Source organism: Macrobrachium rosenbergii, chromosome 13 (assembly GCF_040412425.1).
Source record: "Macrobrachium rosenbergii isolate ZJJX-2024 chromosome 13, ASM4041242v1, whole genome shotgun sequence".
Taxonomy (NCBI): Eukaryota; Metazoa; Arthropoda; class Malacostraca; order Decapoda; family Palaemonidae; genus Macrobrachium; species Macrobrachium rosenbergii.
In genome coordinates this window covers 30643913-30661849 of record NC_089753.1, presented here as the reverse complement: position 1 = coordinate 30661849, position 17937 = coordinate 30643913, and the positions used below count along the sequence as shown (strand labels likewise).

Sequence of the window (17937 nt, the reverse complement as noted above, 5' to 3'; positions counted from 1 at the left end):
TACGCACATCAATTGTAACAGTACAGTGTCTGTAATGCCTAAGGAAGTGCACTGTAATAGCAGATTTTGTATCTTGGCAAGCGAGTATGCATTTATTATCTCATATTGAATTACTAGGACGTGATTAAAATTGTGACCTACGCTAAAACTGCCCTAAAATGGAAAACTGCAGTATCTACAAAATTTTCGAAATTGAGATATGTCACCTACTGGGCTCGTGAAACACTCATACACAAGTTACTGCAGTTTCAGAATGATTCTTCAATGCTTTATTAAGGGGGGTCCCATTTGCAGTATCTGCAAAATCAGTAGTAAGGCAAGGGAAAACTGCAGTACCTACCATTTTTCTCAGTTTTTTTATTTTTGCAGATACTGCAGTCTTTCATTTTAGGGCAGAAAATCTCCAACAACATTGCAAATGAACGGAGCTGAGACCCAATATGAAACACTGACTGATAGACCCAAGTGAATATCTCATGGTTCCAAAGGCTTTGCTGTTAAACAGGTGTTGCAAAACCACACGTCGACTTCGGAAATGACTAAACAGGTGTTGCAAAACACACACTTCAGAAACGATTAAACAGGTGTGCAAAAACCACATGTCGACTTCGGAAATGATTAAAACAGGTGTTGCAAAACCACGTGTCGACTTCGGAAATGATTAAACAGGTGTTGCAAAAACCACATGTCGACTTCGGAAATGACTAAACAGGTGTTGCAAAAACCATATGTCGACTTTGGAAATGATTAAACAGGCGTTGCAAAACCACATGTCGACTTTGGAAATTATTAAAACGTGTTGCAAAACCACACATCGACTTTGGAAATGATTAAACAGGTGTTGCAAAACCACACGTCGACTTCGGAAATGATTAAAACAGGTGTTTCAAAGCCAAATGTCGACTTCGGAATATAAGTATTCCCATAAAACCCGTTTATTTACGTTAAAAACTTCCCGAGGTCTCACAGGACATAGAAAATAAGATTCACGTTAAAATTTTGAAAATATTCCAAACGTATTTAGTCCCGTGATTTCGCAATTTCGCCTCATAACAACTTCACAGGAAGCTGGGTCGGGCGCCCCGTGATTGAAATACAAGCAATAAACGTCCAATTGCCCCCGGCTAACAAGTTTCTAACTGGGGTTCAACTCCGTAAGCCGTGAACAGCAAACATCTGACGGACTGGCTAACAAGACGCCGACAGACACAGCAATTTGTTCACAGACCATCTTGTGCGTTTATACACTTTCTGCTGAGGCTTTTAATGTCTCTTATATTATTATTATTATTATTATTATTATTATTATTATTATTATTATTATTTCAGTGGACAAAACCTATTCTCTGAGAACAAGCACACCAAAGGGGCCACTGACTTGAAATTCTTCAAGCTTCCAAAGAACGTTGGTTTCAACCTCCAACCGCAGCAGACCCCCCAACACTGCAGCAGTAACTGATCATGATACAGACCAGTCAATGATTTTTCATCGCCCTGGGGGAGACGCGAACCCGCCAGATCTGACTGGCATGCCACGACACTGACCACTATGACTTTCTTTCTCGGAGAGGCTGAAGGTCTGCTGGTTCTTTCTGTTTTAAGAAGTGGCGCTTGTTCTTCTCCTTTCATTTTATCTTTATTCTCCTTTCCCCTTCTTCTTTATTTTTCTTCTGCCTGGGTAAACATTGCCACTTAGGCTACTCACCCCATTAACTTTTGCTCTTAGAAAAAAAACAAGTAAAAAATGGGCTGTTAAGTTTCTTTGGTGCAATCGAGTTTTCTGTAACATCCGCTACAGCCGTCATGTGGTGCACTGTAGGCATTACTTGAGGTTCCTTGCAGCGTGCATTCGGTCCCTACCTGCAGCCCCTTTCGTTCCTTTTACTGTACCTCCTTTCATAATCTCCTTCTTCCACCTTACTTTCCTCAACTCCTGACAATTGATTTATAGTGCAACTGCTTTGAGGTTTTCCTTCTGATCACCTTTCAAACATTTTACTGTCAATTTCCCTTTCAGCGCTGAATGACCTCATAGGTCCCAGTGATGGCCTTTGGCCTAAATTCTATATTCAGTAAAACAGGTGACTTCTGGGCGCAGGAAAAGAGCGAGCAAGTTGCAAGTTGCAACCCATTCCCCCGAGTTGCAAGCGGCGGCGACGACGACCCGCTTGCAGTCCGGGAGCAATTAAGCGAAATTTAGAAACCAAGTTGCAATGGCTGTTGTGCCTTTGATCTGCGACTAAGGTCTCGCGCGGGGGGGGCCTCGCCAAAGGAAGTTGCTATGAACAATTGAATCATGCAGGCTTGAATTACCATTCCTGCACGCTGCTGCGCCGCTGCTGTTCTGCTGCTGTTGCTGGCGCTGTGTTGTTGCTGCGATCTCGCCTTCTGTTTTGGATGTTCAGGATCGGTCCGGTCGTGTTGCTAGGTGTGATTATACGAGTTCCGGCCTCTCTCTCTCTCTCTCTCTCTCTCTCTCTCTCTCTCTCCTCTTCTTTAATGATGATCTCTCTCTCTCTCTCTCTCTCTCTCTCTCTCTCTCTTTTAATGATATCTTCTGTAACTAATGATGACATTCTCTCTCTCTCTCTCTCTCTCACTAATGATGACATCTGGCTGCCTAGATCTCTCTCTCTCTCTGAGAGAGAGAGAGAGAGAGAGAGAGAGAGAGAGAGAGAGAGAGAGAGAGAGAGAGAGAGAGAGAGCATTCCCTGGTAAAGGAGACAGAAATGCTATGATATAGAGACTACGTTACAGTCCAAGTTTTGAGCACACTGGTTATAAGGGCACCACACAGGAAAAATAGTCACAGGAAAAAAATAGTCACAGGAAAAAGTCACATTAACCTTTCCTAGATAGTGACCCCCAAGGGTTTTAAACCGGCATGTGACATGTACCCACCTCTGGTGCGTGTTTAGTACAAGCCCGTTGAGGATTTGCGTATAAACATAAACAAAAGACTGTAAATCTCATAAAGATAATTACCCTAAGAAATACTGTTAAATTTTCCCTGAGACTTTATTACCGGCTACCATAAATTCATGTGACTTTTTTCCGGTGATTTTTTTCCTAGCTAAAATTGTGACTTTTTTTCCCCAGTGACTTTTTTCCTAGCCAAATTTTGACTTTTTTTCCTGTGACTTTTTTCCCCTAGCCAAAATGGTGATTCTTTCCCTAGTCTGATTTTTTTCCCGTGTGGCTTTTTTCCTAGCCAAATTTGTGACTTTTTTCCCTGTGACTTTTTTCCTAGCCCAAATTTTGACTTTTTTTCCTAGTCAAAATTGTGACTTTTTTCCTGCGACTTTATTCCCGTCCACCAATTAAAATACCCAGGTCTTTCGCCCCTCGAATACCCTAGTTGTCAAACTAACATACACAATATACAACCTTTCACATGAAAAACATCAACCATAAACATCCATTAGAAACAGGGAGACCAAATGACGCAGGGAGTGGTCGACACCAATTCCAAAGAAACTCCTATTAAAATTCTTATTAAAACAATAAACCAAACAATAACTATATCATCTATCCCCCGGAGATTAATCAGAGATAATCCCCGGCGATAAACACAGCGAACCCTAATTGGCAGCAATTATCCCGAGAGTTTCATATTCAGTCTTTTGTCATTGATTGCGACAAGTAAATGTAGACATTGTTCCCACTTCAATGAACTATGCGGCTTGCATTTTGCCACGGGGGGCAGAACCCCTTGTTTGGAAGCGCAGATCCCCAAACCCTTACGGATCTGATGGATATGACATTTGCCCGAATGGTAAGCGGTAAATGTACGAGGAGAGACGCCGGGAGAAATAACAAAGAGCAATAGAAAAGAGAGAGAGAGAGAGAGAGAGAGAGAGAGAGAGAGAGAGAGAGAGATGTAACGAGCGAGAATAAACTCAAGCGAAATAACGAGAGGAGGAGGAGGAGGAGGAGGAGGAGGAGGAGGAGGAGGAGGAGGAGGACACAGCCAAGAGGGACAACGAATGGGAGGAATCAAGTTATATGATAAAGGGACAAGGAAACACGAAAACAGGACAAGAAACATGAAAAGGAGGGAGACGGCGACTAACGAGGCAGGCGGAAAACAATGGCTCGAGAGATATGGTCAGAAGGGGAACGCAGAAGGAGAAACCGTCAAAAAAAAAAAAAAAAAAAGACGATTATATACCTGTGCTGTTTTAAATTAAGCTTGGGGTCAGAGCGAATGCAACCAACGCACGGCGGATGAAATGACACCCAGATACTTCACGACAAAGACAGTCGTTCTGGGACCTCACAACGACGAATTACCGGAGATTAGAATGGTTGCAGAGACGTGGCGGGAACGAGGAACGCGATGGGTTTGGTGAAACGGGGACGGCAAAGTTTACATCAAACCAACGCCAAGAGAAAGAGGAGGTCTGTTCGTTTCCCCTTTCCCAAAATCCCCCATGTAGGCGGAGCTTTCTCTACCTCCTTAATGCGTCAGCAGGTGAACAGCCGTGACGAGCAGGTATACCTCTAAGATACGTCATCGCCTACGTAGCTACCCCAGGCGGGAGGCGACTCCTCCGCCCAATTACCTTAGTCTGTCTTGGGCTTGCATCATACGACGATACAAGCGAGAGAGGGGTGAAACGGGGGCGCCGAAGTGGGGGTAATCCCTTAAATCGTATTACTATACATAAAGACCTGCACAAAATAAAGATAGAGACAAACTGGCACCACTTAAATACAGTGTATAAGTAATTGGAACGTCAGAAGTTCGAGCCAAATTGCAATACATTGCTATAAAACTATTCTCCTTGCCTTTTAATACGTTTTTATCAATTTCTTAGTTTATATTTCTTCTTTCTTTATTTCCCTTTACCTCCTCTTACTTCTTCCTAGTGAACACCTTAATATTCTTTGGAAGCTTCAGAATTTCAAGTCAGTGGCCCCTTTGGTGGGCTTGTTTCATATGAATAGTTTCATCTTCTGAATAATAAAATAATAATAATAATAATAATAATCTAATAATAATAATAATAATTTAAGTTGATAATAATAATAATAATAATAATAATAATAATAATAATAATAATAATAAGAAAAATGTTTAAGTTGCATATGAATAATCTTCTGAATAATAATAATAATAATAATAATAATAATAATAATAATAATAATAATAATAATAATAATAATAATAATAATAAATATGAAAAAGTTTAAGTTGATAGTGCGACTGGCATCGCAACGTCTAAGGTCATCAAGGCAGACCAAAAAAAAAAAAAAAAAAAACTAGAACCCATTTTACTCAACCTAACAGTTTCGGAAAGACGATACGAGTACTCTTCAGGATGTGTAATCGGTATCGAAGCATACACAAAAAAGCTTAAGAAATACTGGAATCAACAAATTGGGAAGACGTTCAACGCGCGGGAAACAAGATGTCGATATATTCATGCGAATTTTTTTTTCACATTTCATCTAAACGTGACTCTCATGGAATGGAATGGAATGGGATGGAATATAGTTTTAGGTCAAAGGCCAAGAACTGGGACCTATGAGGTCATTCAGCGCTGAAACGGAAATTGACAGTAAAAGGTTTGAAAGGCTTAACAAGAAGAAAACCTCAAAGTAGTTGGACTCTGAATCAATTATTAGGAGAGGGTTGAGGCAAGTACGATGGAAGAGAAAGTACATGAATGGAGGTACAGTGAAAGGAACGAAAGGAGTTGCATCTAGACACTAACCCCCCTAAGGGATTTTAATTTCTCGCCTTGGCTTCCTCCTCCGTGACAAACATTAATAGCAACACTCACCGCACTTCCCCGGAAACCGCACTTCGAGGTGCTTCTGGGTCCTGCAGGCGTGCCGCCTCAGCTGGCACTCGCTGTCGTAATTCTTCCCGTCGGAGCCGCAGACGAAGTTCATCCCGTCGGAGCTCCGGGTCCCGTCATTCCGCCGTACTGGTGGCAGTCGATGGGGCACTCGCACCGGGCGCTGCGCCCGTCGTTGGTGAGGACGCAAATGGCACCGTGGTGGCACTTGCGGCCGTGGCACGGATTACGAACTGCAGACGAAAGAGAAAAGAGGAGAGGCGTCAGATTACAACAGGACTTGAAGACGCAAGCGTTCGGATCGCTCCGGACAAGAATGCACGTGAAAATGGAGGTGGGAAAACTTTACGATAAACGGTAACCAAATATCAAAAATATTAAGTGGAAGGGGAAGAACTTTCGACGGTAACCAAGTATAAAAAATATTAAATGGAAGTGGGAAAGCTTTACGATAAACGGTAACAAAATATCAAAAATATTAAATGGAAGAAGTGGGAAAACTTTCTAAGGTAACCAAGTATAAAAAATATTAAATGGAAGTCGGAAAACTTTACAATAAACGGTAACCAAATATAAAAAATATTAAGTGAAAGTGGAAGAACTTTCTACGTTAACCAAATATTAAAAATATTAAATGGAAGAAGCGGGAAAACTTTACGATAAACAGTAACCAAATATCAAAAATATTAAGTGGAAGGGGAAGAACTTTATACGTTAGCCAAATATAAAAAATATTAAACGGTAACCAAACATCAAATATTCACAGCCTCTGACTTCTTAATGCTCCGCTATTTTCACGTGCAAACTTGCTTTACTACAGTAATACTGGGGAATATCAATATATATACAAGGCTCATTTTCACAAGGTTGGTTGTTGGGGGATCCTTAAAATCAAGCATTTCACAAATCACTTAAAACAAAGGGGTGTTTGAATATACTGGGTAGAAATAAGCATTTTTTTCCATGCTAATGAAATTTCTGCACAGAAGACCTGAACCCTGAGGAATGTGTGTATATATATATAAAGTATATATATAACTATATATACATAAATATAATATATATATATATATATATATATATATATATATATATATATATATATATATATATATATATATATAAACATATGCATATATATTATATATAAACATATATATACATACATATATATACATATACATATACATATACATACACACATATATATACACATTACACACCAGCATTTTACAACTCACATAAAACCTAAAAAAAAACACAAAAAGCGAAACTTGCTAAAAAAAAAGGAACAAAATGCAAAAAAAAAAAAAAAATTACACAGAAAAACTTATACTAAAAAAAAACAACAACTTATACATCACTTAAACACAACAACACCTCCACATAAATATATAAAAAAAATATATATACCTAGAGTCATCCTATTGCCAGAGACACAACACAAAACAACTAAAGTATAAACTACAAGCAACGTACAAATCACCACAAACCAACACAAATTGAACTGAATGTAGAATTTAGGCCAAAGGCCAAGCACTTGGGACCTACGAGGTCATTCGGCGCTGGAACGGAAATTGACAGTCAAAGGTTTGAAAGGTTTAACAGGAGAAAAAAAAAAAACCTCGCAGTTGAGGAGAGTAAGATGGAAGAAAGAGAATATTGAAAGGAGGTACAGTCAAAGGAACGAAAGGGGTTGCTTGCAACTAGGGGCCTAAGGAAGGCACGCTGCAAAGAACCTTGAGGAATGCTTACAGTGCACCGACCAACACAAACGTATGAAACGCAAAAAAAAAAAAAAGGAACATTGCAAATTATAAACCACTAGGGGATATATCAACAAGCAAAGCGTAAGGATATAAATATTGAATGAAGATTAGTCATACTGACAAAATGGGAAATATTGACCACCAGCAGTACTTATTAATTCAAAAATAATTATCGATAAAATTACTTCAAAGAATTACTTATAAATAATATATACACATTTATACATTTCTAATATATACACAACTACACATACATGTTCTATGTATGAGTATACACACTATATATAACAAATGTTATTTTTACTATTTATATACATTTATGTATATATATATAATTAAATATATATATATATATATATATATATATATATATATATATATATATATATATATATATATATATATATATATATATACAAAACCTTTCCTTTTTAAATTTAAAGTACAATACTTACAGCAGACTTCTAGTCATTTCCTGAGCCGTGCAATACTTATCTTTAACTCTTTAACTAATGTTAGATACAGGCATAACAATGACCAATCCACTCACCTTTTTCATTCCTCAGAATCTACCAACAACTAACATTCCCGAAGTGACTCTCAATTTTTGCATTTTCAGAAAGAGGAAACAGAGACAGCAATAACGGAACAGGCATTAACGAGGCAGATGGAAAAGATATATATGATGGAAAACAAAACATACATAAAACAGGCACATCTATAAATTGAGCAGCCATCATCTATATGCAGCCTATAATATATATATATATATATATATATATATATATATATATATATATATATATATATATATGTATATATATACTGTATATATATATATATATGTATGTATAAATATATATATATATATATATATATATATATATATATATATATATATATATATATATATATATATATATATTAGCAAAATCCATGGAGGAAAGAGGCTAGAGTCGAAAAGCCTCGCAGCACAACCTTGTTTTATTTTTCCTTCGTGGATTTTGTCTTTATTTATATATTCATCACGTTCCATATTTTCGTGATTCAGTTTACACACACATTCACACACACATATATATACTTGAATCTGTATTAATTTTCTATATCTTGTTTTTCTCATATTCATTTTTTCATTTGTTCCACTGAACAACAGACGACACACTGCAAGCGTAACCTGTGATTTGATAAGTGTTGAATACAGTAAGGTGTTCAAAAGTGTGTTTAAACTAAAGTAGGGTTTTACAGTACATTCGAACCCAATTCACAATATTTATTCCCGCTCAATTTCATGCAATGGCTTTTAGTGACGGGACAAGGCTGGTTAAAAGCTGTTTGCTGACGCAAAATAAATTAGTGAAACTGACCACTTCACAAATTGCAAGGGTCAGCTACTAAGAATTTATTGTTTTTTGATAAAATAGTTCTAGGTTCAACCCTTAAGAATTTACTGTTTTTGCTAAAATAGTTCTAGGTTCAACTCCTAAGAACTTATAGTTTTTGCTAAAATAGTGCTGGGTTCAACTCTTCACTAAGAATTTATTGTTTTTGCTAAAAGTTCTAGTTCAACCCTTAGGAATTTACTGTTTTTTGCAAAATAGCTCTAAACCCTAAGAATTTATTGTTTTTGCTAAAATAGTTCTAGGTTCAACCCTTCACTAAAGAATTTATTGTATTTTGCTCATATAGTTCTAGGTTCAACTACTAAGAATTTATTGTTTTTGCTGAAAAACAGCTCTAGGTTCAACACCTACTAAGAATTTATTGTTTTTTGCTAAAATCTCTCTTTTGGTTTGAACAGAGTTAAAATATAAAACAAATTATTATATCAAGAAGATAATATGAAGCGGTCCGTCAGATTTATCAAGAGAGAGAGAGAGAGAGAGAGAGAGAGAGAGAGAGAGAGAGAGAGAGATTGCAACGGATTCTTAAAAAGGAAATGTATATTAGGATATACATAATAGGGGGGAAAGGTAATAATCGATTGCAGATAGAGAACAAAGAATAGAGAATATAGCATTTAGGCCAAAGGCCAATCACTGGGACCTATGAGGTCATTCAACGATGAAAGGGGAAATTGGCAGTAAGAAGGCTTGAAAGGTGTAACAGGGGGAATTAACCTCGCAATTACACTATGAAACAAATGTTAAGAGGTTGGATAGCAAGATGGAAGAAAGAGAATATGAATGGAGGTACAGTAAAAGGGATGAGAGAGGCTGCAGCTAAGGACCGAAGGAACGCTGCAATGAACTCTGTAGCAATGCCTACAGTGCACCTCAGCATTCGCCTGAAAACGCTGCTACACAAATCCTCCTCTAATTCCATGCCACTTAATCTGAATGCGCCTGATTCCGGAAACTTCTAATGATATTCAATTTAGTCTGAAAACACGATATAAGCGGATTGAACCTCAGTCCCGAACGCTTATATAATCGCATTCAGAAGCATCTCAAAACTTCCCGACACCTTCAACTTCAAGAAGAAGAAGAAGAAGAAGAAGAAGAAGAAGAAGAAGAAGAAGAAGAAGAAGAAGAAGAAGGGTCGTATTTCCATATCCCGACATTCGGGCTCATTAGGAAACATTTTAATCCCTCTCAACATTTGATTTCTAACTGAATTGAATACAGAGTTTAGGCCCAGAGGCCAACCGCTGGGACTTCCACAGCGAGATGGAAGAAGGAGAATATGAACGGAGGTGCACTAAAAGGAATGAAAGGGGTTGCAGGCAGTTAGGGAATTGTTTTCTAACGTTCAGACGACTGAGTTAAAATATTCTCCTCGTTCCAAAAGTGAACAAAATCGATTATTCTTTAATCGAAATAAACAAAAACATGGAATGATCATGTATTAGGTATAACTTGAACAGAATATTATAAACACATAAGGAACGAGGATTCCCTTTTTACACTTAAAGACATTTAATGTAAATATGTATGTATGTATACAGAGAGAGAGAGAGAGAGAGAGAGAGAGAGAGAGAGAGAGAGAGAGAGAGAGAGAGAGAGAGAGAGAGAGAGTTAGTTTTTTATAAAAGATAATAACATTAGTAGGCAATTTAAATCGAGAGATTTTTTATAATAGATGAAAACATTAGTAGGCAATTTAAACAGAGAGAGAGAGAGAGAGAGAGAGAGAGAGAGAGAGAGAGAGAGAGAGAGAGAGAGAGAGAGAGAGAGAGAGAGAGAGTTTTTATAATAGATAAAAACATTAGTAGGCAATTTAAATCGAGAGAGAGAGAGAGAGAGATTTTTATAATAGATGAAAACATTAGTAGGCAATTTAAACAGCGAGAGAGAGAGAGAGAGAGAGAGAGAGAGAGAGAGAGAGAGAGAGAGAGAGAGAGAGAGAGAGTTTTTATAATTTTATAATAGATAAAAAAAATTAGTGGGCAATTTAGATCAAGAGAGAGCGAGAGAGAGAGAGATTTTTCATAATAATAAAAAAATTAGTAGGCAATTTAGATCGAGAGAGAGAGAGAGAGAGAGAGAGAGAGAGAGAGAGAGAGAGAGAGAGAGAGAGAGAGAGAGAGAGAGAGTCTTTCAAGAGAGTTAAAAGCAACCACTCAGGTACCACCGACCTCATTAGGGCAGCAGAGAGGAGAGGCTTTAAAAACCCATAGAAAGCAACCAATCACAAACAGCTGTTGGGGGAACAGACGATAATTAGTTCCTCATTCCCCAACACCCGCCCCCCAACACCACCCCACCCACCCCTTCCCCATCTCCTCGAACCCCCTACTTTACTTTTGGATGATGATATCCTCCTTTGCCACTCCCTCCCTCCCCCCTCCCACTTTTCCCGTTTTCTGTAAAACTATTGAGAAGGCTATTTGTCTGTCTGTCAGCCCTCAGATCTTAAAAACTACTGAGGCTAGAGGGCTGCAAATTGGTATGTTGGTCATCCACCCTCCAGTCATCAAACATACCAAATTGCAGCCCTCTAGCCTCAGTAGTTTTTATTTTATGAACGGTTAAAGTTAGCCATAATCGTGCGTCTGGCAACGATATAGTTCAGGCCACCACCGGCCAATGGTTAAGTTTCATAGGCCGCGGCTCATAAACGGCATTATACCGAGACCACCAAAAGATAGATCTATTTTCGGTGGCCCTGATTGTACGCTGTAGCAGCTGTACAGAAAACTCGACTGCGCCGAAGAAACTTCGGCGCATTTTTTACTAATTTTTTTTTAAATTTTTATTCACGTTACTTATTACCCTTAAAACGTTCCGCTATTAATTAACCTTCCTATAATAGCCGCCTCGATACCAGCCTGCTGCGACTGGTTTATCTAAGACCTATTGAAAATCTCGCGTCAGGTGGTGCTGTTTCTCTCTCTCTCTCTCTCTCTCTCTCTCTCTCTCTCTCTCTCTCTCTCTCTCTCTCAACGATCTATAAATCAAAGCAGACTTACGACAAAACTAATTCCCTTCACCAAAACTATTTATCCCACAGAAATCAAATTTCACTCGACAAACGTGGAATCCTATAAATAATAGGAATTTTAATGGAAAATATTTATGTAAGAGCAAATGATTGGAATGGAATATAGAATTTAGGCCAAAGGCCAAGCACTGGGACCTATGAGGTCATTCAGAGCTGAAAGGGGAATTGAGGGTAGAAAGAATTGAAAAGGTGTAACAGGAGGAAAACCTCAAAGCAGTTGCACTATGAATCATTTGTTAGAGAGGGTGGACAGCAAGATGGAAGGAAGAGAATATGAATGGAGGTACAGTAAAAGGAACGAAAGGGCTTGCTTGCAGCTGGGGGCCTAAGGAAGACACGCTGCAAAGAACCTTAGGTTAGTGTCTACAGTGCACCGCGTGGAATGCACTGACGGCACTAAACCCCTAAGAAAAATGGAGATTAATGAAAAACTCTTTCACTATATCAAATTTCTAAGACTAATTATTCAAACTTGGAAAATTCTAGTGGCAAATCTTAGAAACCCGAGATTTTCTTTGGCGAAAATACTGCCTAAGACTGAAAATTTTTTTAGACTTATTGTTTGCTGATTAAATCTAAAGCGTAGACATTAATCTCAATAACTGAAAGATTTATACAGAGTTTATATATATATATATATATATATATATATATATATATATATATATATATTATATAAATTTCTAACTCGCCAAGAGACCGATCCCCGGTTTCTCGAGTGCGAGTCCAAGACATTAGCAATTCGGACAAAACATTATATATATATATATATATATATATATATATATATATATATATATATATATATACATTATAATATATATATATATGTGTGTATATGTATATATATATATATATTTATATATATATGTGTGTGTGTGTATATGTGTATATATATATATATATATATATATATATATTTATATATATATATATATTATATATATATATATATGTGTGTATATGTATATATATATATATATATATATATATATGTATATGTGTATATATATATATATATATATATATATATATATATATATATATATATATATATATATATATATATATATATCTGATATATATATATATATATATATATATATGTATATATATATACTCTCTGACATTAGGTCAACCTACACTACCTGAAATACTACTAATATACCTAAGTATTCCGATACCACTAAAAAGTTACATATATCATCCAACGAAATTTTTATTCCACCCTCGCTTGCAAATGTTATGAATAATACAGGAATATTTGAGCATTAATACATTAAAACGACTACAAAATCCGAGGCAAAGCTTTTGAAAGCGGACTGTATTTTAATCACCACCATTAAAATGAGATGACAATTTTACAAGCCGCGATTCAGCGCTGCAGAAATTTCTGAAATGTCTCATAAATTGCCTGAATGACTAATAAATAACATAACTGGGTTAATAAATAAAATATATGTGAAAGTGCAATCCTGTTCGTTTACCTGAAAAGCCTAGAAAAATATTTCTAGTCCATTTATTGAATAATTGGAGGAAAGAAACAAACTAGCGTCCTGCCTTCTCAGGTGAGGAAAGAACTGACGGAGAAGCGAATGTAAGAGTTTCTCTAACTTAGAAGAAAGAGTTGGATGAAAGAAGTAAAAAATGCGCCGACTCTTCTGCGTAATTGAGTTTTCTGTATATCGTATAATTAAGGCTACCGAATGTGGATCTATCTTTAGGTGGTCTTGGTATAATGCTGCGTTAGCCGCGGTTCATGAAACTTTAACCAAAGGCCGTTGGTGGCCTATTCTATATCGTTGCCAGAAGCACGATTATGGAAAACTTCAACCTTAAATAAAATAAAAACTACTGAGACTAGAGGGCTGCAATTTGGTATGTTTGATGACTGGAGGGTGGATGATCAACATACCAATTTGCAGTCCTCTAGCCTCAGCAGTTTTCAAGATCTGAGGGCGGACAGAATAAAGTGCGGACGGACAGACAAAGCCGGCACAAAACTTTTCTTCTACAGAAAACTAAAAAGTAAAAAAAAGGACAAAAAGTAAATAAATGACAAAAGAAAAAGCTCGTTAGGATTAGCCTCCGCAAAAAAAAACTATAATGTCTGGCTGCAAATTTGTATTTCGGGAGCAACAAAGCCTCTCCTTCACAAGCGAGACAAACGGCTTGGGAGGCACGCTCTGAGTTTGAAGAGCAGAGCATTCGTGAACGCTTGCTTGCGATTTCAAATTCTTAATGATACGTGATACGATCCCTCTAGTATTTTAAACTTACAGATTACATTATGAGAGAGAGAGAGAGAGAGAGAGAGAGAGAGAGAGAGAGAGAGAGAGAGAGAGAGAGAGAGAGAGAGAACTTAGCATTCGTGAATACTTGCTTGCGATTTTAGACTCTTAATCACACGTGCTACAATCTCTCTGGTATTAAACTTACAGATTACAATATGAGAGAGAGAGAGAGAGAGAGAGAGAGAGAGAGAGAGAGAGAGAGAGAGAGAGAGAGAGAGAGAGAGAGAAAGGATACTTGCTTACGATTTCAAATTCTTGAAATGACGCGTGATACAATCTCTCTGGCATTAAGCGGCTCGACTAACTTCCTTTACAGATTACAATATAAGAGAGAGAGAGAGAGAGAGAGAGAGAGAGAGAGAGAGAGAGAGAGAGAGAGAGAGAGAGAGAGACTCATAAAACCTGTCATCGGACACGACGGATAATAGATGAGAGAAAATAGTTTGGGTTAAAAGGAGACTTTTGCTACAATATTCCCCGAACAAAATTGTAAAGATCTTTATATATATATATATATATATATATATATATATATATATATATATATATATATATATATATATATATATATATGCATTTGAGTATTTATGAAACAAAAACACACATCTGCATAATAGATATGTGTGTTTTGTGTGCATGAATTCATATCTAAATATATATCTCAATACATATATATATATATATATATATATATATATATATATATATATATATATATATATATGTATATATCTATATATATACATACATGCATATACAGTATATATATATATACACTCGCAGCGTAATCCGAACTATTTCAAACTGCTAATTCGCCGCGCGTATATTAATGAGATGTTAATACATTAATGACTAATGCCTTTAGACGAATTAATCCATGATAATGGCATTGGCCTGATCCATGACATTTTAATTACACGCTTCGGTTCCTCTTTTGTATTAATACATGATGCTTTCGCGGGATCACGGCCTCCGGTCCCGACAAGCGCTTCCCGGCCAATCATCCACATCGTTTTCTCATCATCGAAATTATTTTTGGGGGGGCAAAGGGGAGCAAAAGAAGAGGAGGAGGAGGAGGAGGAGGAGGAGGAGGAGGAGGAGGAGGAGGAGGAGGAGGAGGAGGAGGCCTCCGAGTCTGACAAACGCTTCCCGGCCAAATCATCCACATCGTTTTCTCATCATCGAAATTATTTTTTTGAGGCAAAGGGAAATCAACAAAGGCGGGGGAGGAGGAGGAGGAGGAGGAGGAGGAGGAGGAGGAGGAGGAGGAGGAGGAGGAGGAGGAGGAGAAGGAGGAGGAGGAGGAGAGGAGGCGGGGAGGAAAGGAGGGAGGAGGAGGAGGACGACACGGCGGGCGGGCGGGAAAACACGACGGTCGGGAAAACACGACGGGCGGGAAAACACGACGGGCGGGAAAACACGGCGGGCGGGAAAACACGACGGTCGGGAAAACACGACGGTCGGGAAAACACGACGGTCGGGAAAACACGACGGTCGGGAAAACACGACGGACCGGGAAAGCGACACCGGCCTCAAACCTCCGCAATGCAGTCGAAGTAACCAACTTGACTCGGGCGAATGCAAAGTGACATCGCACAGCTGATACGCAAAGGAACCCTGCGAGCTTTGTTAGAAGCCAATTCGCTAATAACATCATCAAAGTCCAGCTGATTAGCAAATCGAGAATTATGCCGGATCAGAGCTGCTCTAAAGATGACAGAGTGCCGCCCTGGGGGGACTGGCCCCCGCCCCTTAGTTACGCCACTGATTAAAATACAACGCCACTGATTAAAATACAACAAAAATAGGATGAAATATCAAGGGCTACAGGCGTATTGATCAACTACTCGTTCTTTTTCATTCTTGAAAATATTTTTGCAAATTGTAGTTTCGTCGTCTTATAGGAAAAAGAGCATATTTAGAAATATATATACATGAAATCACAAAAAAGGGAGAAAAATTCACCGTAAGAAAATTCCCGACTCCTTTAACCAACAATATTATTTATTTAGTATACCTATTCTGAAACAAGTAAAAAAATGCGCAGAATTTTCTTCGGCGCAATCGAGTTTTCTGTACAGCCGCTACAGCTTATAATCAAGGCCACCGAAAATAGATCTATCTTTCGGTGGTCTCGGTATAATGGTGTATGAGCCGCGACTCATGAAACTTTAACCTAGGCCGGGTGGTGGCCTATCCTTTTAACCTTAAATAAAATAAAAATTACTGAGGCTAGAGGGCTGCAATTTGCTATGTTTGATGGTTGGAGGGTGGATGATCAACATAGCAATTTGCAGCCCTCTAGCCTCAGTAGTTTTTAAGATTTGAGGGCGGACAGAATAAAGTGCGGACGGACAGACAAAGCCGGCACCATAGTTTTCTTTTACAGAAAAATAAAAGCAAATTAACTCTTCAATTTATTTTCAGGAGACACTTCTCAAAGATAAATTCTACTGTCATTTCGAGAGAGAGAGAGAGAGAGAGAGAGAGAGATGCTCTAATTCATGACAACTAATTCAACTTTAGAATGTATTTAATGAATCGCATCAAGACACTCTAAATATTTAAGGCGATTAACGAGAACTTGGTAAAGAGGAACTGATAAAATAAACATGTCTTCTAAGCCTTTGAAAGAACTCTTGAATATTTTTCCTTTTCTTGCAAAAATTCTAAGAAAAAGTAGCCTTTCAAAATCCATACTCTAGTCGAAAAGTCTGTAAATTCTACAATATTTGTAAGAGTTACAACTAGCAAATGTAACTTTTCTTATTCTGAAATTACTATTCCAAGGTAAAAAAAGAAACTGCTATTCCTAGGTTAAAGAGAAACTGGTATTCCAAGGTTAAAGAGAAACTGCTACTCCAAGGTGAAAAAGAAACTGCTATTCCAAGGTGACAAAGAAACTGCTATTCCAAGGCGAAAAAAGAAACTGCTTTTCCAAGGTTAAAAAGAAACTGCTATTTCAAGGTACAAAAAGAACCTGCTATTCCAAGGTTAAAAAGAAACTGCTATTCCAAGGTGAAAAAGAAACTGCTATTCCAAGGTTAAAAAAGAAACTGCTATTCCAAGGTTAAAAAGAAACTGCTATTCCAAGGTAAAAAAAATGAAACTGCTATTCTAAGGTTAAAAAGAAACTGCTATTCCAAGGTTAAAAAGAAACTCCTATTCCAAGGTAAAAAAAAAAGAAACTGCTATTCCAAGGTTAAAAAGAAACTGCTATTCCAAAGTAAAAACTGCTAGATATTCCAAGGTTAAAAAGAAGCTGCTATTCCAAGGTTAAAAAGAAACTGCTATTCCAAGGTTAAAAAGAAACTGCTATTCCAAGGTTAAAACTTCAGACACGCCAACGCTTGAATCAGTGATTTTAACCGAATACCCTTGATTACATAATACACAAATTGCATTAAATGCGGAACAAAAAGATATAGGAGACGCCTGTCATCCGACTCTCAATTGAATGCGGTGATGATAAGCATTTGTTCCGAAGGGAGCAATCATCCGTAATACACTTCCTCTGGAAATGTCACAACATCAGGTAAGGGAGTTTGAACATCCCTTCTGTGTGTGTGCATCTGAACTCAAGAGTGAAAGGCAGAGTTGAGGAATTGTTCGGAAGGAATAATT

At 37.6% G+C, this 17937-nt stretch overlaps 1 protein-coding gene across 1 annotated transcript in view; it reads right to left on the bottom strand.

Moving 5' to 3' along the window:
* Positions 1-17937, bottom strand: part of LOC136845112 (agrin-like) — a 694081-nt gene that overhangs the window by 80938 nt on the left and 595206 nt on the right. Inside the window, 2 exon segments of the mRNA XM_067114940.1 lie at positions 5790-5901; positions 5904-6040. Of these exon segments, the coding sequence (XP_066971041.1) occupies positions 5790-5901; positions 5904-6040 (249 nt within the window).